Here is a 25,305-nt window from a genome sequence, read left to right as displayed (position 1 = left end):
GAAAAAAACATGCATATTTTCGGAGAATGATAGTACATGCGCCAAAAATAGACTATTGAAGGACTGTAGATCTTTCGTTTTATTTTGTTTTCCCAAAAGATGGAATAAATTAGAGATGGAGGCTTTTCCACATCTACTGGACGTTGCTCCTTACCTAATCTTGAAATTCAATCTTGATCTTTTAATCGGGGAATCTGATGTAAACACCAGAATTCATTCTCTTCCGCCGAAAACGCAATTTTGGGATTAAAATTAATGTAACGCATTACTCAACATTCGAAGAAAATTGACCAGTGACGGAACCACAGTCAGCCAAGGGGTGTCAATCGACACCCCATCACTGGAAAATTATATAGTATTGCTAGATAAATTTTTTTGTTTTATGTCTATTTAGTATAGATTGACTCCCCTTGACTTTTCGATATATTTTATATTTTATATTTTAACACCCCTTAGTGAAAATCCTGGCTCCGCCTCTGAACTTGACTAACTTGAGTACTTATTAAGCTCGTAATATAGATATCTTTAAAAAATTATTATTTCATATTTTAATTAAAACTAGAAAAGTTAAATACACTAACAAACTAGTGTTTTAACATTCTATTTGAATTTCTAACATTTACAGACTCGCATCGTTGCAAATACTCATGGTCAAACAAGTGTTAAAACTGAGTACTTGTAAATACTGGATAAGAATTTATGCTCACGGGGCTAATTATTACTAGTTGCGTTCAGCCGAAACTATTTCCTCATATCTATTTAGTGATTATGTAACCCCTCATGACAAAGAACGGTCGAAAAAGATATATTTCCTCTCTAAAGAGAAAGTTGAGTGAACAAAAAAGCAATTTGGCATTTCATCTAAAGTTGGTCCTCATGATGCCTATCAGCCTACCCATGATATGATATACCTTCTTTCTCTAAAGTATCAGCACCTCATCAAGTTTTTGTTGATTTTTGCCATAGTTGACCTAGCACTTCTCTAACTTTAATGAAAAAAGATGTCAAAGTTATATAACTAACATTCGACCCATGAAAACGTCCATCTATCGTATTCATTATCTCCTCTCCGTCCGACCAATAATAGACTTGACTCAATAAGACCACCTACTCTTGATTCAATCCTTTGCCAGTGAAAAAGCACCATTTTGGCTCCCAATTGGCCTAAGGTCCAAATCAAACTCTGCTAGAAATTCGCTTAATGTCTTCAGTTGGGGATTCCTCTCTATCTACCATATCTAAACTACTTTCCAAAAAGATGAAACTACTCGAAAATCATAGTTCAGAGCAAAAGGTTCTTTGAGATATAGGGAAGGACATATGGTTGATTGACTAGTCGCATCATCATCGTTATCCTCCTCCAAATATGCCTTATCTCATTGATTCTTCAAATAAGGTCAGCAAACTTATTCGTACCTAAGCCAAGGAATAAACCTAACTGGTAATTTGGACCACATGAGAAGCTTGGAAAGTTGGAATCCACTACTTCGTTGTACATATACCTGAATACACAGGCTAAATATTTGTGTAACTTTGATTCAACAAAAGAATGGATGAATCACAAGCATCTATGGGTGTAGCCTAACAGTCAACAAAATAAAGGCGTGGAAAGAACATGACTCCAACCCAGCTGAGACAAAAAAAAACATTAAATGATCTATTCTCATCTATCTAGTCTTAGTGGGTAAAATTACTCGCGGTAATGTGCAATCGTAATCAAAAAAAAAAAAAAAAGATAGACAAACCACAAAACATACGTAACATATAAAGAAAGAGGGGTATGGATTTAACAAGAGGCGGATTCAGAATTTTAAGGTTATGCATTTCTACACAAATCTTAAGTTAATATACAACAATAACTGGATTAACGGACTGGGTTCCAAACTAAATATTTTTATATATTTAATGAATTTTTCAATACAAATACCGGATCTAGACAAAAGTTACTGGGTTTACGGGAACCCGTATCTAATCCTCTGGATCAGCCCTTGGATTTAACAAGTGTAAAAGTGTGACCCACCATACTTTTTGAGACATTTGGGATGTAAAAATACTATTTCATTTTCTGGAGGTGAACTATGACGAAACAGACTAGTAAGTGGGAAACTGTAACTCTTATTACAATTGTCTAGAATAAGGACAATCTTAAAACAGGACAACATTGAACTGACTATTGCCTCAACCTATGTGACAGTAGAAGACTTCGTTACATGAACCTCAACCAATTACCCGATGCTCCATAAAAGGAAAGACATCAAGTGACAGTCACCAAACGATAATTCTAGCTTCAGTTGCAGAAGCTTTTTTCTTTTCAAATAATGGCGGTGACCATATGTTGCAAAAGTTATTATCTGTTACTCAACAAAACAAATACTTTTCACTCAATTTTTTTTTATCAACTCATTCTAACAACTTAATTATTGAGAGAGAGAGAGAGAGGTATCTTTATCTCATGGTGAACTGGGCTTTCTGCTGTTCATATACAATGCCCACTATCTGTCAGGAAAGAAACCCCAACATGAAGACACCCACATAGATACTCATGTTTAGAAGAAAATACTAAACAAAGTTGGCAAAGATGCTATCTCATCTCTATCCTATTTTAATCACTATTATTGCCAAATCTTTGGACCCTACCACTCCATCAGACATTGAAACAAGCCACACTCAATTTAGTATGACTCTATCACCACTAACTCCTACATCCACATTCTGCTCTTAAAGCTTCTCATTCACTCAGTCTTTCACAAGGGAAACAACTCTCTGCAGGTGGGTTCCATCTTTATAATACTTCACCACCTACTTTATATGAAATTTTTCGCAAACTACAAAATTTTACCCCAAAACTAGCAAAAATAACAGGAAAAATGATAGAGAGAATCAGTGCATTATTCTCGGAGCTATCCGGTAAATATCCTGATCGAAAAACCAACTAATTCTTCAAAATTGGACAAGCTATAATCTCAAGCTGCCAGATCCGTTAAGAATCTATGCCTCTTGAACTGATCTCAAACCCATAAAGTTCAGTGGTGTGGCTTCTAAATTCTTATCATACAGCCAAAGAGCAATACTAGCATAATCTAATACATCCTATATCACAGTCTACATTAGAAGAAGCAACACGGCAGACAAAACAAACTATAGGATTATGATTAGACGATAAATTGAATCATAGTGATTGGCAGTCTAGATTAACTCCAACAAGAAATTGTTAAAGGCAGAATTATTTGATTAGATAAAAGAGAAGAAAAAAAAAGTGGGAATCACAGCGTTGACAGGGACTGCAGTGAAACATGACGTAAGCATTGTCCCCCCGAACACCAAGCCTCACTAGGTGGGGACAGTGAAAAGAGAGATGATAAATTTCAATACCTAATCTCACCTTCACCTCCTGCATGATCTCATTTTTATTCCTTGGCTCTCTGATCTCTAGCCCTTTAAGAGTCCTTTTGGTCAGTATCTCCATAAAGCCTCTAACTACATCTACAAATTTCAAATTGCTCTTCAGTGATATTGTGGGGAGGGAAAAAAAGATTTCTACATAACTGCAACAGCCAACAGAATGAGAAGTGACGAGGATGGCCGGGGAACTTTGACAGTTGATCAAGGAGAGTGGTTGAGTTTGAGCTTAGGAAGAATCTCACCTACAACATCTAAAGAATCTGAGTCACGGACAAGACCTACTCCAGGTAAGATTTTTTCATGTAACTTCTGCATGAGAAAGTTCTACAGTTCACAGGCTCTGGGAGGCCATCAGAATGCTCACAAGAGGGAAAGAGGAGCAGTGAGACAGTATCAGTCCCAGAGGATGATGACAATGATGGCTTTGCCTATCAACAATCCCATGTACAGATCTCTTGGCATGGTTCCCCACTCACTTGTGCATAAAGCTGGCAGAGATGTAAGTACAACAGTGGCAAGGTTCAGCGAGGCTAGTGCAGGCTTTCAAATGACATCGCGTCCCAATCCAGTAGATGAAAGATTTGACTTGAAGTGGCCAGGAAGTTTCCGACTAAATCCACAACAGTCAGAAGACCAGGCCTCAAATACAAATAAGATAGATCTCAATCTCAAGCTGTAATTATTCTACTCATCTATCACAAATGGAACTATTTACTACCTCTCCTGTAACAGCTTCAGCTTGGTTCATCATCAGTACATGAACTGACTGTATGATCTGCAAACACTTTTAGATTAAAAAAGATCCTAGAGAAGCAGTGCTCCTAGATGTCAAGATTTCCAGCTATAACCTGTCAGATGAATGATACCTAAGATGTAATATGTACTTTTCAGTTGCTTTTGTTGCTACTGCACCTAGAACAACTTTTTAACATCCTACTCTCTCCCAAATAGTGGCAGAAGGTTACTGAGTTATGCATGTATAATTTTTTTGTATTAAGCTCCAGCAATCCAGAAGCACTATGTTTAAGCTACAAGAAATTAGACAAATTCCAATTACATTTTTAGAGGAAGCAACAATTCTATTGATTTATCGATGAACTTTAACGAGGTAAACTTGCAAAATGGAGAGAATGAGAGGGAAGAGTGTGTGAAAGGAGCACTGAGGTATTAGTGCCAGATGGAAGCTATGAAAGAGTTCTCATACTGAGAAAAATATTTGACCCGAGTAAGAGTTTCTTCCCTACTTCTTGTAATTTTAGATGGTAGTGGATGGTGTTCAGGATTAAGTTGTGACATAGTACACTGCCAAAGTAATGAGTGGGCCTTCACCTCTATTGTTTTCAACATATCAAATGTAAGCTGGACCTATTTCCACTATCACATGCCAAACAACAGAAATAAAAACGCCTTCCAGTCAGCAGTCAGCAGTCAGCGACAACACTTATTTTAAATTACTGCATGAAGCAGCAATGTAGAAACCCACCAATTGCACTCCTCCTAGAATTTTGTGAACTTCTGCCACACACACATGAAATACAAATCTAAATGAGATCATTTTATACTTTCCCATGCCAAAATCAACAGAAATCTAGGCCTACTTTATTCAGCACCAAAGTCAGCATGCCATTCTCTACAAAGTGCTTATGAGGTTGGTGCGAAAGCATGTCGGTAATCACACTAACTGTTCAGAGCAGTATACTAGTGCTATCAGATTCTCCAGAAATAGCAGACCTACTAGTCAAACTCTCAACTTTCAGATTGGCCAATACACAACAGATAGCAACGTAAGATAATATTCATTGTAGCACCAAATGTTTGACCTATGTGACTTCACAACTTCCCTATCAACCCACATTACCACTCGGAGTTAAAATATTTCAGAGCCAGTAGCAAATAGAGCTAGACTTCTCAATCTGGCAATTTTCAAGTTTTGAGCATCTCAAAACTTTGGGGAAGAAGTGGTGCTTCCTCAATGTTATTGCATACCATGCACTTTCTCATAAGAACTTTTCTGAGGAAGAAGTGATCTTCGATTGACATGAGGCGGTTAAAAAGGAGGGTTAGCACTTAGCACAGGCCTCCACTCCTCACCCACCGCCACCTTGAATTTTTGATGTGATTAGTGAATGCTTTGAAGCTTTTATATTTTGTATTGACTTGAGAAAAAGTCACCCAGTACCACTTGCTCACCAGTTGAGATATTAAAAGTCAACAGTCACCTATACTAGGGAATGTAAATTAAGGTGTGCGTTATAAATTTTTTTGTAAAAACGATACAAGATTCTAATACATAGCTTATAACACTTTTAGGAAATTTTATTCCTTTCACATTTTACAAATCGCCACTCTCCAACTCTGACTATTTCATTTATTTCTTTACATGCTGCATATATGCTTGAACACTTCATAAACTTTTCGGGACTGCCCTTCACTATCTAAGATATATTAGTTTAACCCATTGAACCTAATATCCCTGCTTGGCCGATTAAAGGAGAATGCCCCTTTAGATCTCATCATTGCCCTAGCTGTACTAGCATAGACCATCAAATCCTAATGGACTTTGTAATCTTACAGTTTATATAAATCAGAACCACACCCTATAGTTGAAGGCAATCTCTGTTACACGTACTAATAGAGCACTTTACACAAAAAAAAAAAAAAATCTAAGAAAGTATTTTGGGGGGAAAAAGTTGGGTTGCGACTAAAGTTTAACTAGTACCCAATATCAACGATTCTTTTTCTTTGGCCAATCACACTAAATAGTTCTGTTGATAAAAGCACCAACTTTTGTATTTATTTATTTTACTTCTGCAATAATGTTGATCATAAAGTTGACCATTGTCATCACATAAATGGGTTCTATGGCGTTCGTTTACTAAGTCCTTCATCAGTGAGTTCCCAAATGACATTTATTCCTCAGCCAAAAAGTTCACGAACAACAGATTTGTTTGCTCAACCAGATCTTATATCAAGGGAAAGGAAGTTTCACGAAAAGCATACGACGTGCTTTCATTTTTTATTTTTTGATCAGCACAACTCTTCTAATGCAACCAAAACACCACCAGCAACATCTTCCCCAAGAGCCACAAAAATATCAATGCTTAAGCCCTGATGAGGTGCCGATAGACATATCTGTTGGATATATGAGGATAAGTTCACAGATGCATCATTTTGGAAGTTCGAAAGTTAAATGCTAGCAAAAGAAGTTCAGGTGGGAAGGTGCAGAATGTCCAAAAGTTTATCGCTCATAGAGGCCCTTTTTTTTAATAATGATGGTGTCAGGGACAGCTTGTGCGTACCTCGACGATTCCACATGGTATGTGCAACCTCCCACCAGCACAGGTAACAGATAACTCCATTCACCAAGGCTTAGGTGGATAGGAGGAAATTACCTAGTATTTTAATCACTCACAGAGCCTTTTGATTCTTTTTAAAAGTCTCCAATGTAATATTCAGTTAGTCACTACTGTGCCATTCCGCTCTTCCATTCATTCAAGGCACCAACAATGTCTCTGTGCTCTTTGCACATCTTGATGCAGTGTGATTTCTCTTCAGATCAAGACAACACTTGCGTGGGGAAGAAAATCAAAAGTCGGAAGAAGAAGAATGACACGATGCAGGCACTCAAATAGTGGCAATATTCATAAGGTCAAATAATTCCATAATCTCCTTGAAGATTAATTATCATTCACCAAATTCCACAAATAGGAGGAACATAGAATGAAGAATCTGATATAACAATGTTGATCACACCTATTGCTTACATGGTATTTCGATACTGCGCTTTTGAGTCTTCTGCATTATGATGGGAAGCCTTTCACTAATAGTGCTTGGATCACTATACGCAGCACAGTCAGAAGGATATCCTTTCTGCAGAAATTAAGAAGATTAGTGACAGAATTGTACAAAACAAATAAAAGTCAAACAAAATGTGATCTAACACCTGAGTTATGTTAACATAAAAATGAAGTGATAACTAGATACAATGTGCACGTCTAAAGTAGTGATTTCTGTGAAAACAGGTATACAAGAAGAGAGATCTCTGACACTTAGTTGGACCAACTAAACTGAACTCTCTCAAAATTCTTACCAACAATACAACTGAGGCTGAATATACTTCTAAGAGGACTAAGATAATCACATCATCCCTTGCAGTTGCTTTTACATGGAATAATTAAAGCCCATATACAGATAATGTGTGTAATATGCCATGTAAATAGTGCTGACATTAGTTTCAAGGACTTTTACCTTCAATTGTATATTTTGAAATTTTGGTAAAAGGGGGCCCAACTACTTTTCCTTAAGACTTCTCTATCTTTTTCATTTTTCCCTGTGTGCACTTGAACAATAGGGGATTTGTTATAGACTTATAATTGTTAGGCCCGTTTCTTGAAGTACAATTAAGTCCTTGTAAAATCTAGGAGAAATCTCTAAAATGTCTAGTTAACTTAGTCCCCTGATTTTCAAAGGCAACAAGAGGTTTTGATCTCTAAGACTTATGCTTCTTATTATTATTAGGTGTAATGGAAACATGAGTTGTAATGGTCTGCTTATGAAGAAGATTATGATTTGAAAATGTGGTATGTACATATAGCTTCTATCCTTATTAGGGTAAAGAGGACTGTCCACCTTCCCACCCCTTTTCTCCCACTTGCTCTTCTCTTCTTTGTTTCCTGCATTTCTTCTGACTGCACTGGGATCTGGTTTCTTCATCTCACTAGTCACTACACAAGCAATCATATTCCGAAGTCCTAATCAATTCTTAATGAAAATCCTCCCTGAAGCCCGTCAACTATTCCGCCTTGTGTAACTAATTTCTGCACCAGAGTATCCTGGACCAGTGCTGCATCAACAACCCCTTAGGGATTGTGAAACATGCCAATCAGCCTAGACAAGGAGTGGATGAAACCTAAAAGTACAAAGGTAAAGGAACATTGAGACTGCCTACTCAAACAGTCGATAAAATGCGTCTCTAGTATGCCAAACAACCTATGATGTCTATAGAACAATTTAGGGAGGCACCAGTAGTGACAGACAATGCAGATAGAGATAATATTTCACTCACAGAAGACAATGCTTGAAATGTGGCTTCTCTCCAGCAGCTTTCTCGAAGAATAACTGATTTCATATGATCTCCAAATAAACAATGTAAACGAGTGTCTCTTAGCCTCATAAGCACTCCATCAACTCTAAGCTGTGTAACGCATCCAACCATCAGTAAAAGAGATAAACAAACAATAATTCGGGTGCAAAGAACAGATTCCTCAGGAACCATGGTGGTAATTGCTTATGTAGAATTTGCAACAGAGCCACTCACCCAAAAACGCAGCAATAGGAACCAACCACTTGGCATGACTCTCTAGAAATACACAGAAGTCGTTCAGTGAATTGGAAGTCAGTCGTATTGATATGACTAAATAAAAGCCAGAAACAACATTACCACTTTAACAGTCAAAAGTGAGATTCCATTATCAGCAAGTTCATCCTCATACAAGATGATCTGTTGAATGGAACAATGAAATAAACTTGGGTGCTGGAAGGTAACAGTAACACAAGTAGAAAATGGATAACATTACTCAGTCACTGAGTCACATAACCCAGAAATCACCACATTCTGAGTCACTAACCTCATCATAAAAGAGAATAGGTTCTTTTGATGCCAGTGCAACCAAATCAATTTTCTCCGCGCAATCCTCCCATTGAAGACTGCAGCTGCTTTCATTTGATAACCCTCTTACGCGCTAATTATACAAAAGCAACAAGAATAGTTCAAATAACTTTGAGCTCAACCGCGAAGGAGCAAAAGCTAAAGGAAAAGATAGAAGAAGGAATATAAAGAAAAAGTTCCATTCAAATGAATTAACTTTCCAAGTAATCAGCGATTATTGCTAAAGTGTAACTCAAAAATACAACATTCGAGTCAATGGCTGGAGGATAAGGACAAAATAACTGATGAAACAGCGCAACCACGGTGGCAAGCATTAAACCAGCTTGCCTATTAGCTTTAACACAATTTAGAAAGTGTGAATGAATAATAAGACATCCTCAAACCTTAATAAATGATAAAAGATTCAGACCTCAGCATTCGTATCGAAAGTTTCACTTCCACTGTAAGGTGTCGTGAAGGTATAGTCATAGTCAAGCACCACCTGTTGCAAAGGTTTACTGCAGACACACATATAAATAAATGAGAGAGAGAGAGAGAGAGAGAGAGGGAGGAAAGAGAGCAATGAAGAAAGCATTCTGTAGGCCCACTTTCACCATAGATATCAAAGCTATTTCTGAAGGGAAAAGAAGGAAATGAACACCAAGTAAAAGGCAGGATTTGCTTTAAAGCATATGAGTTCTAGTTGACTAGGTCCTGTATCAGAATCATTCAATGTCCTCAACATTCTTTTAAGCCAGTAGCTAATCCATGACATTAGTTTTGTAATCCAATGTTGTGAGAGATTAGACATGCTCCTAGATTCTGTTGTTATTAGAAGTTACCAACCGTGGTAGGAAGAAAGAATGAAGAACAACATTCAAGACAGTTGCTGACCTTTTTTCTTTTCTTTCTTTTTTTTTCTTTTGCGATTTTTGTTTTTGTTTTTCTTCTCCCTTTTGATTTGATTTAGTTCTCTTTCTGCAGAGCTTAAGCCTTTCAAATGTGCCAAGAACCATTCAGCAGGTACCAAAAATGTGCAAGAGCCTTCATACAGTTCTTTTTTCTTTACAATTTTTAACCAGTGGACTTTTATATTTTATTTTTACGCTATTTGGTCACATAGCTGAAAAGAAGTGTGCTGAGCCTAGGACCTCTGCCTCCTCTAATACCATGTTGGAGTATAACCATCTCATCTAAAAATCTCACCGCCACCCAAAAGACAAATGATATTTCCACGTTTTTGGTCCATGAAACAGAATCAAGCCGACATGTGAGGGGGGGACTTGAGACATAATATAATTAAGTAATCAAAAGTGTGCTCTCTCCTAAAGTTTAAAAAGCTTTTAGATGAGATGGCCACATTCCAACAATAGTACTAGCCTAGAAAAAGCATAAGTCTAAGAGTGTGGATCTCAATAAAAGGGCAATGGCAATGCTCACTTATTCTTCTAGGATTGTTATAAACTTCACCATGCCAGTACCTCCTAGTAAAGCTGCACCATGTCTTCTCTGCTTTCCTATCTTTCTTTTTCAATTACACGTGGAACTTTTACCAAACATAAGATGAGTGAAGGAGCTTTCATAAACAGCTGAAATGCAAGGTATCCCTCCCCAAGAAAAGAAACAGAGATGAACATAGAGAGGTTAACTAAAAGAGGATCCAGAATAAATGATATAATAAGGACTTTGACATATAGAATGCACACTCTTGTAGTCCTCAATTTAAACATCAAAATTTTCGGTTTCGCTATTGCTAATCCCCATCTGACTTCTTGCTCACCCCCCCCCCCAAAAAAATAAAAAAACTGAAATCGGTACTCACTCCTGCTGCACAGTGTAAGCTGAATGAGTTCTTTAGGCAATAACCACCCGAAAGGAAGTGCATGTTTACAGCTAATTCAGTGTTTTTGTGAACCTCCTAAAAGATGTTCCTTTAATATAGTCAGAAATATTAGCGCATTCTTTCTTTCATCAGCTGCAATTAATTGGAAAACTAATAATACCTTCTGAATTTCCATTGTTCAGCTGCTGGAACTTCAACAGGTGGTAATGCTTCGCGTTTCCAACCAACTAGAGCATCGAATGCGTTAAAGTGAATTTTTGTGCCAGTATTCACATGTTTAATCACCAAAGAATTGTCCCCAAATACCATCTCTGGCAAGTGAGAGGTCTGGAGTTCCTCTTCCCATCTGTATGCATATCAAGCCATTTAGGGAGGAAATAGACCCTTTCAAGACATTGAAGAGAGGTGTGCTTGACAAGAAGAGGATATGAACTATTATACGCTAAAGCATAAAAAGTTTATGCCCCGGGGGGCTTTGGTCGAGCAGTAAGAGCACAGCTTGTGATGTTTGGGTTAGGCCCATGACAAAAGCCTGATATTTAACAAGAGAAGACAGAGGGCAGACCCATTATTCATTGAGTTTAGAACTGTGGGCTACTGGCCCTTGGAAATTTCTCAGTTATAAAAAAAAGCATAAAAAGTCTGCAAGTAATTGTTCATATATGACTAAGACAGCAAAAGGAGCACTTGAATCCGCATATTTCAAAGCTAATAAAAGAAAAAAATCAATTTTAAACACATGATTTATGTATATCGAAGTATGTAAAATGAAACACGCCCATAATTCCTACATTGATGGCAGAAATCATCTTAGCTTAAGTAAGAAATATATCAGATAATCTAGTTGGAATTGCTTATTATACATGAATAAAGCAAGCTGCATTCAACAAAACAAAATCAGTGCTTAATTGAAGGAAAAAAGAGTACTGTTGGAGCTGAAGAGAAGTGAGAATGGAACGCTTCCGAGACTCAATCTCCCAGCCGTGAATTCGGAGTCCCCTCCGTCCCTCCGGCAGAACCTCAGCTCCCGCCGCCTTTAATTCTCTCTCATCACTTTCCCATTCCATTTTCCGATCTACCAACTCAAAAAATTTCACTTCCCGGGACGCGGTAGTGTTCGCCGAGGTTTTAAATTAGAAAAGTTTTTAGCAATTTCTCATTGCGGATCCAAATATAGATGTCTTTATTTATGAAAATAACAGAGAAGTCAAAATAGTTTTCACAAGGCAAAATAGCACTTTTGGTCCCCAGATATTGATGAATTCTGGTTTTGGTCCTTATAATATTTGGCTAAGTACATTTAACCTTTTGTGGTTTTAGTTCCTTTATATAGGAAATATTGTAATTTAGGCTATTCTTAAGATTATTTGTCCTCAAATTATAGAGCTTGTAAAATTCACAAGCATAAGGATGAAAGTGCTGAAGCATCAATCGCATCGATCAAAATTAGAATTTACTAATAACTGGAGGACCAAAAGTACTATAAGCTAATGCAAATATTTCTAAAAGTAGTTCTCTTTTTACAACCCAATCTAAAACACAATTAGGAAAACTTAATAGCTATCCAAAGAATACCATTTTGCTAAATAAAACTTAAAGTTATCCTTATTACAAAATGTACCCCAAGACTTATAGTAGATTACACGAAGGTGTGAAAAGTAAGAAGTAGACATTCTAGCCACATAACTTAAACAGTGTACATTATCTGATAAAAGAACATTTAATTAGTAATTCAACAAGTAACAATGTACATTAAGCATTTTTGGAAATGATTTTAAATAGAATGACAAAATTGGAACTTACATGATTATCTTTGTAAGCGTGACTTCCTTGCTAGGAAAATAATTTATTCATGTAAATTACAATTCAAGCACGATCCTCCAATCTCCTTGGGAATATTCTTTTTGTTCTTTAGAAATCAACATATAACAATATTGAAAAAGAAATTAAATAAAGTTAGAGGAGAAGGAGGTTGTGTTTATAGCTGAGAATTGAGAAATAAATGAATAAAGTTAAGAAGAAATGGTCTGGAAAATATAAACTCTCGGAAAAATTTATATATATCATGAAAAGTCACTTTTCTTTTTCTCAAAACCCTTACTCTCCAAAATAATTACTTTATTTTAAAAAGGTACACACTTTTGGATTCCAGAAACCAAGCCAAATTACTCCTCACAACTACATCTCGTGTCGAAAATTAGAGCTGGAAAGTTCGCTATTATGTCATATACTCTACACGAGGTGAATTTTGGCTCTTAACAAATGATACTGGAGCATTAAAAGCTTCTCCCAAATGAAGACGGATTGTGCAGGAATCCAACTGAAATAGGCTGGTTTTACTGTAGCAGTTACAACAGAAGGACGATGAAAACCAAATAAATAAAAAGGAAGAAATATTTTACTCTGCAATACGTACAATATAGCAACATCAGACAATGTATACCATACGATTTAGACATAATGTAAACTGTTATCAAAATTTAAATAGAACAGCTCCAGAAGTCCTGCTACATCCAATACGGATGGTGAAATTCGAATGCTACATCCAGCTTTCCTCACTAGTAAGTACAAATTCTGCTACTCACCTAGACTCCAGAATGCTGTTGGATAGACGGGAGGGCTCCACATATCTGTGTCCCCCAAAACCCCGCATGAGTATTTAAGTGTCAGACCCATCGTCTGGCTAATGTTTCAATCTTAACCATTCATATAGATCAAAAAGCTTTCCCGGTAGATTTATATTCCACTCAAAAGTATTTGTATGTTCCAGAATTCAGCACTTCCATGACTCAGCCTTGTTTTTGCAACCTGCTACTTCTACGGACATTCTGAGAATTCGGGGTATCAACCTGTGCGTTCCACTTCTTAGAAGTCTTATTGGCGGGGCTGTCATCCAATCCTCGATCTGTGGTATCATTTTTTGCTTTTGGTTTTCTAGACTTTTTCCCACTGGTCTCCCGTATCAACAAATCTCCCTCGCTCTTACCTATTGCATGACAGTTTTCTCCGTTAAGACATTGCTTTGGTGGTTCCACTTTTCCAACCCCATTGCACAAAACATTGTTTATGGTGCTTTTAGATTCAGTTCCAAGTGGTTCTCCAATAATATTTGGTGAGGAAGGAGATTCTTTCGACACTTTTTGACTCATAATTGAGTCCCAGCGAGAAGAATGACGATGGCAATGACGAGCATTTTCAAACCATTTACTGACCTGTATATTTGACAAAAAGAAGCTAAGGAAAAAGAAGGCAGCAGCAAAAGCAAAATCGAAGATACAAGTGGCCAAAAAGCGGACAAAGCTGAAATTAACATATGCCAGGGAGAACTCATAAAACCTGGTGAGCTGTTAGGCCTAATTCTTTACCCAACTTCTCCTTTGCGTCACGGTCAGGATACTGATTTTCCTTGAAGGATTCGTAGAGCCTCTGAAACACCAAAAAAACATTAAGCTGAAGTGGGGAAATGCATGAAAACTAAGAATATTCTTTTAGTAAAGTAAAGAAATATGTCGATCAATTGCTCTAAATCACAAACTAGGATTCAGTCACAACTCATTCATAAACTAATCAAGTTGTCTCTTCAAGCAAATTCAAAAAAACATGATATTCAAAACAAAATAAAAAATCATACACCCATACAACTTTTTAAAGATACTTTCTTTCAGAGGGCATTACCATATTAGGCTAACACAAGTACAAAAAAGTATACTACTTTCTTTTTTGGAGGCAATTAGAGAGTAAACAAGTTCTGCTTAATAGCTACTTAATAAAGTTAGTTTATGATATCCATTTTATACAACTTGTTCAAGCATGACATAACAATGACCTCCTCCTACCTTCAATAGAAATTGTTTTTAATTTCATGGAAAGTAAGATGTCCCTGGACCTATAAACAGTGATCAGACATGTAAAAAGTTGGAGGCAATTAGAGAGTAAACAAGTTCTGCTTAATAGCTACTTAATAAAGTTAGTTTATAATATCCATTTTATACAACTTGTTCAAGCATGACATAACAATGACCTCCTCCTACCTTCAATAGAAATTGTTTTTAATTTCATGGAAAGTAAGATGTCCCTGGACCTATAAACAGTGATCAGACATGTAAAAAGTTGGAGGCAATTAGAGAGTAAACAAGTTCTGCTTAATAGCTACTTAATAAAGTTAGTTTATAATATCCATTTTATACAACTTGTTCAAGCATGACATAACAATGACCTCCTCCTACCTTCAATAGAAATTGTTTTTAATTTCATGGAAAGTAAGATGTCCCTGGACCTATAAACACTGATCAGACATGTAAAAAGTTGGAATCAGAGTAAAGCCCTCAATACCTTGATGGCACCTTCCCCATATGTTTTCTTTTTACCACTTGAATGAGGTTCAGAGGTGTCCATGCCTCCAATTTTGAGTTGCTTGCAGAGACCCCTATCAGTATGTCTACTCACTTTCTGCTTCCCACTTTGATGCTTGGTATCTGCTGGAGTTGAACTAGGAGAAGTCCTAGCAGCTTTGGCACTTCTGATCTCTCTCACCTTGGGTAAAGGATCACCCTCAAAATCTTCATCACTAGAATCAGAAGATTCATTTCCATATGTTTCCTTCACACAAAGATGAATCAGAGCAATCAATCCAAGCAAGTGGAAGATAGAGGATAGGGAGTCACACTGAAGAACACAAGCACATATATGATCGATGAAATATCACATGCAGAGACATACCATTTCAATGAAATAAATCATTGTTTTTCCGGTATAATAGATCTTAGTTTATGTTATACAATAAAGAAAAATAATGTCCCATCGCAAATAAGCAATTTCCTCGATCTTCCCTTAAAAATAGCAGTTAAACCTTCACATTTTAATTTCCAAGATCATTTGCAAACTCGACATTTCAACTTGGTTGTATCAGAGTAATTGTCCATTCCACCAGCTGAACCACATCATATGAAAGTTACAAGCCGTGTTTTGGGAGATAAATGTCATTTGCTTTCTTGCCAAGAGATGACCTTTATATCAAGTAACCAACAAGAGAAAACATCAAAGGTCGGCTACTGGATTCAGTGAAAACGATACCTCAGCACCTAAACATCAGTCATGCACCTCTTTGAGAGAGGAAACTTGAAAGAGTAACAACAGTTCTCCACTATAATGACAAGTGTTTGACTGCTTGTACAACTTAAGCACCTATTATAAGGCTAAGGCCAATACAGATGTTAGAACTCAATTTGAATTTTTTTTATATAAGAGCTTCGAGTCAGCCAAAACGGGGAGTGCATGTTTTTACTCTGAAAATTTTTTGTAGTAAAATTCAGTGACCCGGTTATTGTATATATGCCACGTACAATCTGATAGTTTAAAATTTTAACCATAACATGTTTCAGGTAGAAAGTGATCATAATAACCAATCACAAACAGATTAAATATTTGTCCCAACTCAAAAGGGTATTGTGTTTGTGCTCCCATTTTTTCTTCAATCCTTGACCTAGAGAGAATAAGCTCTCACAACCAATTTTATACTGATGAAATCATTGGACAAAACTAGAAATTATGTTAATGTGAGTGACAGCTCGAGGATAGATAAGTTGCATCTAGACAAAAGTCAAGGAAATAACCCAAACAGCAATTGAATTATTGTGCTAAAAAGACCAGGAGTATCATTTTGAATACGCTCAAGAAAAAATGGTATGATCGTTACTACTTTTTTTTTTGATTTGCACCGGGTGTCCGAGTCTCTAAGAGCCCCGACTAATCCCGGGGGTGCATAGGCCCTCGGCAAGGAGTTTCCCGCAAGTGCACCACAGTTAATTCAGGTTTTACCCAATCCGATGGTCCTCAGAAATTGTTTGCACCCAGTGGGTTTCGAACTTGAGACCTTGAAAGGGAGCAAATCCCAAGGCTCAAGTCAATTGCCACCAGGCCAACCCCTGAGGGTTTTGGTATGATCGTTACTACTAAAGTTTCCATGTTTTCTTACAGAAATTCTACATGGGGTACGTCAGTAAATTTCATACTGCTAATCCACAACAAAAGAGACAGACCAAGGCAAGACCATGTCAAGAGGGTTGAAAGGTACTGCTATAGTTATAAACACAAATAGTAGACAATTAAACAGCATACATGTGGATAATTATACATAGTGACACATACAATTAAAAAAACAAGGAATAATAATAGAAAGGCTTACATCATGCAGCTTTTTGTAGTCCAACCTCTCTATGTGCCTTTTGCAAGAGACAAGAGGGCTATAAGACAGCATAAGATCGGACAACTCATTGTTCAACGAATTTCTTTTAGCTCGGCCACCTTTAGGTTTTTCCTCTTGGGAAGCCAAGCTGGGCTTACTATTATCTACTGAACTGGAAACCCCTAGCTCATCACCTGGCAGCCTATTAGTATCAACTATCAAACCTAAATCCTCAGAGTCAGAAGTAAAGTCAGAACTTGAACTTTCTGTCTTAGCCGGCTCATCCTTATCTGGATCATCAGGACTATAGTCGTCATCTTCTGAGTCTTCAGAAGGAAGCGCCAAGATCTCATCATCTTTAGGAGGGACTTCTAACAAATCTTCAGATGCAGAGAAAAAATCAGACTCATCAGAACTGGATTCATCTCCCGAATCATTCTTTTCTACATCTGGATTTTCAGGGTTGTAATCATCATCTTCCGAGTCATCTGATGGAAGTCCAGAAATATCATCCAGCTTTTCCCCGGATGCAGCGGCAGCAGCTTCCTTAGGATATACTTTCTACACATGTTAGAAGCAGACACTTAGGAACAATGTTTAAGATCATAACAATTAAAAAAAAACTAACTGTTGATTATCCGGAAAGAATGATCAAGACAAAACCTCCCAGCTGTCAGTGATGGAAAGATTTGTTCCTTGAAGATCATTAAGCAAGTCAATGCAGTCAACTTTGCAGTCACAGCCAGGACAAAGCCAGCCTTCATCATCAGGTGGAACTGCAAGCATAGCAAGAGTGTAAAGAAGTTATTAGAGACTTAAGAAAACAAAAGCTATCAGAACAACTATCAACAGGATAATTGAATATTACTGTCTTCTTTTAACAGAGGTGGTTCCAAGCACAACTGGTGAAATCCACGTTCACAAGCGCCATCACAGAGAATAATATCATTATCAGCCGGCAGATCCTTAGCGCCACACTTAGCACAGAATATCTGCAGAAGAATAAAGATGCCTGAGTTATCCAATTATCTCACCATAAAACTGTGAACACATCTAAAAAAAACAGCAGTCAACAAGTATATCCTACATCTTCACTGTCAATCTCCCCTTCATTGTCAAATAAAGATGCTGGAAGTCTCCCTTGAGCGAGTAAAGTATCAACGCGTTGGAATAAATCTCTAATTTTCAATTTGTAACGAAAAATATGAGCCTTGGCTCGTTCTAGCTCCTTCTCCAGCTTTATCTTTTCTAAGCTGCAAGATTATCAACACCATAAAACTCAACAATGATTCGGCATAGTATATTCTCAATTTTTTAAAATAAACAGGAAAATACTGCATAAGTGAGCTAAGCAAGGAATAACAAATACTAGAGATAACATAATTTCTATTCTATTATCTTTTCGACAGGCCAGATAATGTTAGGCTAGGTTAAGCTGGTAGCTGCAGTAAAGGGTGGAGGGTGAAGCACCATCTGAAACAGTAGATAATTACAAATATAACAATGCACTAGACATACAACATACATTCTCCCTGCCTTAGCAATGTGACATGACACGATAAACTAGAATCAGCTTATTGGGGCAATAGCAACTGGCTGCTGCTAAACCCAATGCCTTTGTCTATGGCAGATGTCAGTAAAGCACAATACCAATAAGTCTACAGGGTTAGTTTGCTTCCACCTGCTTCCTCCTAGTAAAGAGCAAATAATTAGACCATCATATTAAAGCAACACTGATAATGCAACACATAAGCACCTCCAAAGTACCTCTCACGGATGACTAATTATTTTCTTGTTACGATAAGTCTGTACCTCACGGAATACTTCAAAAACAAAAATCAACAGAATGATTATGCAATATTGCCAACAAAGAAAAAGAACTGATATCCTGCAACAAGCTTTGAGATTGTACAAGGCCCACGATGCTACTTCACAACATATCTTTAGTGGTGTGCACCTGAAGCTCAAGCCATCATCATTTAAACAAAATTAACCTAGGATTTTTTTCATTTCTGGTAAGGTAAATAATTTTATTGATACCAGGGAAGCCCCGTATACAAGCACTAACCTAGGATTTTTTATAGTAACATCTCTTGTTTCAAAGAACTACACTAGTATTATGACTTTCTTTCATCAATATCGGTCTTTTTTTTTTGGTTTCCCACCCGGTGTCCGGTACCCGCATTGGAGCCCGACTATATCCGGATTCGCGTCGGGTAAGGCCCCATTCGGGGGTAGCGCTCCCTACCAAGGATTTTTCCATACCCAGGGCTTGAACTCAAAACCTCTGGTTAAGGGAGGAGCAGCCTTATCCACGGGTCAATATCGATCTTGTATACTGTTCAAACTTTACAAATATGAAAATATTGCAGTAGAGTAACAAGCAGCTATGAGAGGGTCAAGTATTTGAAAATCTGACAAACTGTGTATAACAAAAATACAAGAAGGTATCACACATTTTACTACACAACAATTCTAATACAATTTAACAAACCTCTGTCCTTTCCAGCCTTCACCAGAGTAAGCTTCAATCAATGTCTGCTCATATTTTATTCTTTGTAATAAGTACCTCAGATGGCCCCTTATGCTTGTGAATTCATTCACAGCTATATGCTTGCTATGTTTTTTCTTTCTCCTTTTTCTTTTCTTTTCTTCATTAGCTTCATGAGTTACTACAGTATTATTCACCTCAGAAGCTCCAGATTTCTCCTTTGACTTCGAGCGCAGAAGTCTAGTACTGCTGATAGGGGTTCCTGAAGTAGACTTTCTTTTTCTAGGTTGACCAGGTGTTTTCTCTTGACATTCTGATAAGTTAAGCTTTTGAACAGCGTTTTCACATGCATCTCCCAATTGTTCAACACCAGGATTTTCAGACATTTTACCTGCTAATGCTGTGTTATGGCCCCTAGCAGTTGTTCTTGCCACCTTTCCAGGTGACACTGCTGTGTTTCCAAGAGTCGACATCTCAGTTTGATCTTCTAGCTGTGGTCTCATCTCTTTCTGATTGGAATTACCAAAAATGTCTTCAGGAGACAGTTATCCTACAATCCCTGCTTCCACTAGTTTATGCGCTTTATTTTAGTCTGAATGACCTCTGTGCTCAAGTTCTAAATTACTGCAGTGATGAATATATTCAATGCAAGATCACAAGCAATCTGTTATCCCAATCCTCAGAAAGACAATGTCAAGGCGCTGAATTTCTTACACTCCAAATTGAAAAATCCAATATTGCTTCTGTGACCCCAAAAAAAAAGGCATGAGCACATAAATATCAGATCATAGTTGCGCTTTTTTTGAAAAAGCTTACACTCAATTGCATTCAAATACTTACTAACACGGGAGATACAGAATAGAAAAGCTCATCAATTGTGCGCTTAAAATAATGAGAATTAATGTATGATATGAAATCAGTTAAAAGATGAGACACTTGGTTGCTGGCGTTTTCTCTAATGTTTTCATCACCAGTCACATGATACAAAAGCACTGTTAATTACTTATATTTACTTTTGTACTGCTAAACTTCATAAAAGCAACCGTACAAAAGAGGCAAGAGACGCTAATTGATCTCCATCGAGTAGTAAGGATATGAAGAAATAAATAGCAGCAGCTCTCGGCACCTTCATTACTTTCAAGTAGTGGGGGCCAAGAAAAACTATCCAAATACATTAGTCCACATGCTATAATTACTACATAAAGTCCCTGGAATTGGTAATGGTGTAACTTATAATTTACCTATCAAAAGACTAGAACTCGTGAATATCAACATGGTTAGGGATCATTAAGGTACGGCCCGTAGCCTATTCGTTTATTCCTTTTGGACGAATCTAGAATCTCAACTATGAAATATATATAGTGACATCTTTTGTGCAAGCCGTACATATTGCGTTAACTATTGGGGGAGGAGATTTTGGCTAGTTAGAAAAATTGTATTTTAAGCCCTTTGCTTTAACGTTTAAAAAGAAAAAGAAGGAAAGTTCCAAAGAGAGAAACAGCCATCCAACTCCCCAAGTGCAAGGGAGCGGGCACTATTCTCAGCCCGTCCAGCAAGAATAGAACCCACAATTTGCCCCTTTACTAGGTTGGGAGCTTTTAACCATTCAGCGACAGACACAAAAAGACACAGTGAGTGGTGTTCCTTCTTCTTGATAGCCTGGGGTGCAGCATTAAATACCGAGGAAAGAAGACAATAACATTTTCCAGAAAGCTCAATCAATAAAAAGCATTTTGGTGGAGTGGCTTAACTTAGTTTACTTCTGACACGAGACCACAAAAGGAGCTAGCGAACCTAGGTAAGTAAAATTAGTGAGGTTGACCACATTATGAGAAAGTTTGTTTCAAATGTATATTAAAAACTGAGCACAAAACAACATTAAATTTCAATTTTCTTTTGGCGGACTAGATGAGTACACTGGCCTACAAATCTATTAGTTTCTGGAAGAAATATAAAGACAAAGACAGGCGAAATACTGAGATGAGGAAGTTTTTCAGGTTGATATAATCGGCTAATCCACAATGAACAGCTCGAGCAAATGAATAACTTGATCTTAGGTCACTACAAAAGAATACTTTCCTCATCTGTCAGTCCAAAATAATGTCCACTTTCCTAAATAAAACAAAAGGTCAATATAACATTAAACCAAATGCTAGAAAGGTAGCACTATACTCTTTATAATAAACTTTATTTCTTTGTTAGTAGAAATTACTACCAATAACTTCCTCCTTTGGATTATGCAATATATACACTTGCCTGGCATTAGTGCTCATCATCATGTAAAATCAAAATAAGACACCAAGGACATAATAAGAATAAAACTTAACATCAATTACACGTTCATACAATGAAAAGAGGATCATGATTTCTACTTAATAAATCTACGCATATCTCCAACTAAATTACATTTACTAGAGTTGAATGGAAAAGGAAGCTAAATCTTGGATCCTTCTCTTTTCTTGTGTTTAGTTTGAGAAATATGAATACTTGACCTCTAGATTTGAGTGTTACATAAATACCTTATTCACTTATCTCCTCTACCAAAGTAGAATAGTCTACGTGAACACAAGCTGTCACAAGCACCACCTTTACCAAAGTAATCCTCCTTTTTAAATTATTTTTTAAAAAAAAATTCTTGTCAATCTGTCAAAAGCTTGTCTTTAGAAACTAGCAATTTATAACAAAGAGACAGACAGAAGCTTGAGTCGCAACTATACAATATCCACCAGCCAACTCAAGTAACCCGAACAATTAAGCTCATCTGCATAATTTTAGCTCTAGTAATATGTTAAAGAATAAAAAAAGCGAAGCTAAAGGTACGGGAAAAGGAAAAAGAAAACACTAACCAACAGTAGAATAAAGAATCTAGTGCAAAATCCATGAATTTAGTGTAATGTTGAAAATGTCCCAAATTTCCATTTTTCTTGTTGTTTCTACGCACATTTACCCAAACGATGTTTGCAAGAGTGTGGACCAACAAAATTTACAAGGGTTAGAAGAATTAAAGATTACCTTAATTTTTTTTTCAATCGAGAGAGAGACGAAGAAAGAATTTGAATCGAGTGTAGGAACTAGGGCTTCAAACTGAGGGTGTAAGTTTCTTTTGGGAAAAGTGAGTGAGTGAGTTGAGTGGAGGAGAGTATGAAAAGTAGGAAGAATGGCTGTAGAAATTGGCGTTCCCGAGGCTTTCTCTCTAAGCCGATAACATATGGGTGTCGTCGGTAGGCGTGAGTCTGGTGCAGTTTGGTCCTTCAAATCAGGGTGCGAGTGGTGCAGTGCCTTTATGTTGTGTGCTGAAAACGTTTTCAAGCGAAAATTTCACATTTCACGCGGTCACTTTTGCCGCGCCGCCATTGTTTTGCCTCCCTTACTTTCGCTCTGATCATTCCAGATTTCACAGGCTGGGCCTTATGTTATGGGCTTAAGTGTGATCCAACAAAGAAGGGATTGTTTCAAACTTTCAATTAACCCAAAATAGCCGCACATTTTGCAACTTAAACTAAAAATAATCACAGATGTATGATATATATGTATAGTTCATATATAACATATTATATAATTTTTTATAATCTATATATACCGAATACAAAAAGTAAACAATGAAGGCGGCTATTTGTGTAAAGATCCCATTTTACTATTGGGCTAGGAAAAACGCTTCCTTGTTGCATAGTTTCGTAGAAATGACACCAGATATTCACTCTAAAGGACTGTTATTTAGGAATTAGTCATTGTGTCCTGAATTTCAATTTTTCAATTTAAATTTTCAGAATAAAAATTCAGGACAAAATAAATACTAGTTAATCTTTAAATAGCATTCCTAACAATGGCTATCTATGCAGTTGCCCCCCAATGTCAAGACATCAGTTAAACATTTCATTAGGAAGTCGAGTTTAGTATATCTTTGTTATACCCCTGAAGTCTCGCTCTTAATGGTGGTAGTGGTAGGGGTGTTCATGCTCCGGTTTGAGTTGGTTTTTCCCTAAAAAGAAACCAAACCAAGTAAGTTAGTTTTTCAAATATTGGAACCAAACCAAACCAATTAAGTCGGTTTTTTATCGATTCGGTTTTTGTCGGTTTTTGTCGGTTTTTCGATTTTTCCGATTATTTATCGGGTTTTTTCTTAAATATGAGAGATACACTACCAAACGCATATTCCGGTGACTACATTTTCAATATAACACTATCAGATCAATTGCTCGTTGAGAAATCTATCATTTACCAAGATATATTGATAATAATTGAATCAAATAATGAAGAATAATTTAAGTACTCAATTAAAAATTGATTATTTTTATATGAAATAAATTCTTGTATTTAGCGAAAGAAAACTACCAATCAAATTAGAATGTAAAAGCAAAGAATTAAATTATTATAATAGTAAAGAACTAGACTAAAAATACAAGTGACTAAGATGTACTATAAAATTTTAAATACTTTATATAAAAGTATACATATATATAGGTGTAATATAAAAATTTAAATAGCTACTTTTATAGTTGGCTTGGTTCTTTTTTTTAGGTTATTTTTTTGATTAAAACAAAAACCAAACCAAATTTAATCGGTTTTTAAAATTAAATCAAAACCAAACCAAACCTAAAAAGTATCAGTTTTTTTGGTCAGTTTAATTTGATTTTCGGTTTGATTTGATTTTTCGGGTTTTTATGAACACCCCTAGGTAGTGGTATTCATTCTTATTTGACTTTGGGAATCACTAAAAATAAAAACAAAATTCACAAAATAATATATACCCGCTCCCTGCCCTCGCCTCTCCCTTGCTCAATGGCGAAGACATCCTTTAATAAATGATGTCATATAGTATCACTTATTTAATATACTAATTTCTGTATATTTGTGTTGCACGTGTGTCCCATATAAATTAAAACATATTTGTTTAAAATAATATAGATAATATATTAAAGTATGTGCATAATGAGTAATAACAAAATATAAAATAAAAAAAAAATTACAAGCTCAATTTGATGAATAATTAGCCTATTTGAATAAAAGATGATAATTTCTAAGGTATTCAGTACAGTCCTGAAAATTTTCCGTATAAGCTTAACATGCTTGTGACTTTTTACATGATGTTTTTGCATTAATATCATTTTTACTTTAAAACTCTTCCAGAAACTAATAAAAAGAAGAAAAAAATACAATTTATAAGTAAATATTGTCGAAGTAATATGACCTCCAGTTAGAATACACGTCAAACTTTAAATATCACAATTTATCTGTTGTAGTTACCAATTCTAGCATGAATGAGTCTATATAAAAAAAAGATACTTGCACATTAAACTTTACTTTGAATATCACCATTGATCTATCGTAATTACCAGTTCTAACATGAATGAGAATATATCTCATGAAAAATAAATACTTGTACAGTTCCATGAATACTCATTGGAAGTAACAAAGAAAAATTAATATAAAATATAAAATGATCAGCACTGTATAACCTCATAGAATTAGATCTTGAAGGGATAGTGACTCGGAGAAGAATTTAAATTCTTTTATATAAAAAAGATAAAGTAACACCTACTTAAAAAAATGGGAAGACAGAAGAGGAAACTGCAAATAATCCTCTTGTTGTTAATGTACATATATTCTTTTGCTTCTTGTTCTCTATCAAAAGTTTTTGATAGCATACGAGTTGTTTGGTAAATAAAAAATCACTAAACATATTATTTTCGAAGAGAAAGCCATCTTTCTGTCACGATCCAATTCCCGAACTCGATCGT

At 36.3% G+C, this 25,305-nt stretch overlaps 3 protein-coding genes across 4 annotated transcripts; 1 reads left to right on the top strand and 2 right to left on the bottom strand.

The window, feature by feature from the left end:
• The first annotated feature begins 3,418 nt into the window (after nt 1–3,418).
• LOC107807354 (zinc finger protein 7-like) lies at nt 3,419–4,458 on the top strand. Its single transcript, XM_016631712.2, has one exon. It carries the CDS (start codon nt 3,563–3,565, stop codon nt 4,079–4,081), a length of 519 nt encoding a protein of 172 aa, XP_016487198.1. The 5' UTR covers nt 3,419–3,562; the 3' UTR covers nt 4,082–4,458.
• Nucleotides 4,459–7,019: 2,561 nt separating this feature from the next.
• On the bottom strand, nt 7,020–12,070 carry LOC107807353 (TIP41-like protein). Its single transcript, XM_016631711.2, has 8 exons — nt 11,820–12,070; nt 11,053–11,238; nt 9,480–9,567; nt 9,030–9,143; nt 8,843–8,902; nt 8,720–8,761; nt 8,468–8,596; nt 7,020–7,272 (listed from the first exon to the last, which is right to left on the bottom strand). Exons 1-8 carry the CDS (start codon nt 11,957–11,959, stop codon nt 7,156–7,158), a joined length of 876 nt encoding a protein of 291 aa, XP_016487197.1. The 5' UTR covers nt 11,960–12,070; the 3' UTR covers nt 7,020–7,155.
• A 1,244-nt stretch (nt 12,071–13,314) lies between these two features.
• Nucleotides 13,315–22,925, bottom strand: LOC107807352 (pathogenesis-related homeodomain protein). Of its 2 annotated transcripts, none has more exons than XM_016631709.2 (9): nt 22,580–22,925; nt 19,571–20,310; nt 18,164–18,329; nt 17,945–18,068; nt 17,740–17,852; nt 17,077–17,637; nt 15,225–15,491; nt 14,229–14,318; nt 13,315–14,104 (listed from the first exon to the last, which is right to left on the bottom strand). In XM_016631709.2, exons 2-9 carry the CDS (start codon nt 20,068–20,070, stop codon nt 13,682–13,684), a joined length of 2,244 nt encoding a protein of 747 aa, XP_016487195.1. In that variant the 5' UTR covers nt 20,071–20,310; nt 22,580–22,925; the 3' UTR covers nt 13,315–13,681. The 2 variants fall into 2 exon arrangements, with proteins under 2 accessions (XP_016487195.1, XP_016487196.1); XM_016631710.2 differs by having other exon boundaries at nt 22,414–22,820.
• Between the last annotated feature and the right edge of the window lie 2,380 nt (nt 22,926–25,305).

The sequence above is a fragment of the Nicotiana tabacum genome, chromosome 7 (genome assembly GCF_000715075.1).
Source record: "Nicotiana tabacum cultivar K326 chromosome 7, ASM71507v2, whole genome shotgun sequence".
NCBI lineage: Eukaryota > Viridiplantae > Streptophyta > Magnoliopsida > Solanales > Solanaceae > Nicotiana > Nicotiana tabacum.
Note: the sequence above shows the minus strand (reverse complement) of the source record. Positions and strands in the feature narration are given on the sequence as shown.

Coding starts and splice junctions, on each gene's coding strand:
- LOC107807354 (XM_016631712.2), top strand. CDS start 3,563: ATGAGAAGTGACGAGGATGGCCGGGGAACTTTGACAGTTGATCAAGGA.
- LOC107807352 (XM_016631709.2), bottom strand. CDS start 20,070: ATGAGACCACAGCTAGAAGATCAAACTGAGATGTCGACTCTTGGAAAC. Junction 18,330..19,570: donor GAAGGCTGGAAAGGACAGAG/GTTTGTTAAATT, acceptor ATAATCTTGCAG/CTTAGAAAAGATAAAGCTGG. Junction 14,319..15,224: donor ATGGGGAAGGTGCCATCAAG/GTATTGAGGGCT, acceptor TTGGTGTTTCAG/AGGCTCTACGAATCCTTCAA.
- LOC107807353 (XM_016631711.2), bottom strand. CDS start 11,959: ATGGAATGGGAAAGTGATGAGAGAGAATTAAAGGCGGCGGGAGCTGAG. Junction 11,239..11,819: donor ACTTCTCTTCAGCTCCAACA/GTACTCTTTTTT, acceptor ATATGCATACAG/ATGGGAAGAGGAACTCCAGA. Junction 9,568..11,052: donor GAACAATGGAAATTCAGAAG/GTATTATTAGTT, acceptor GTGTGTCTGCAG/TAAACCTTTGCAACAGGTGG.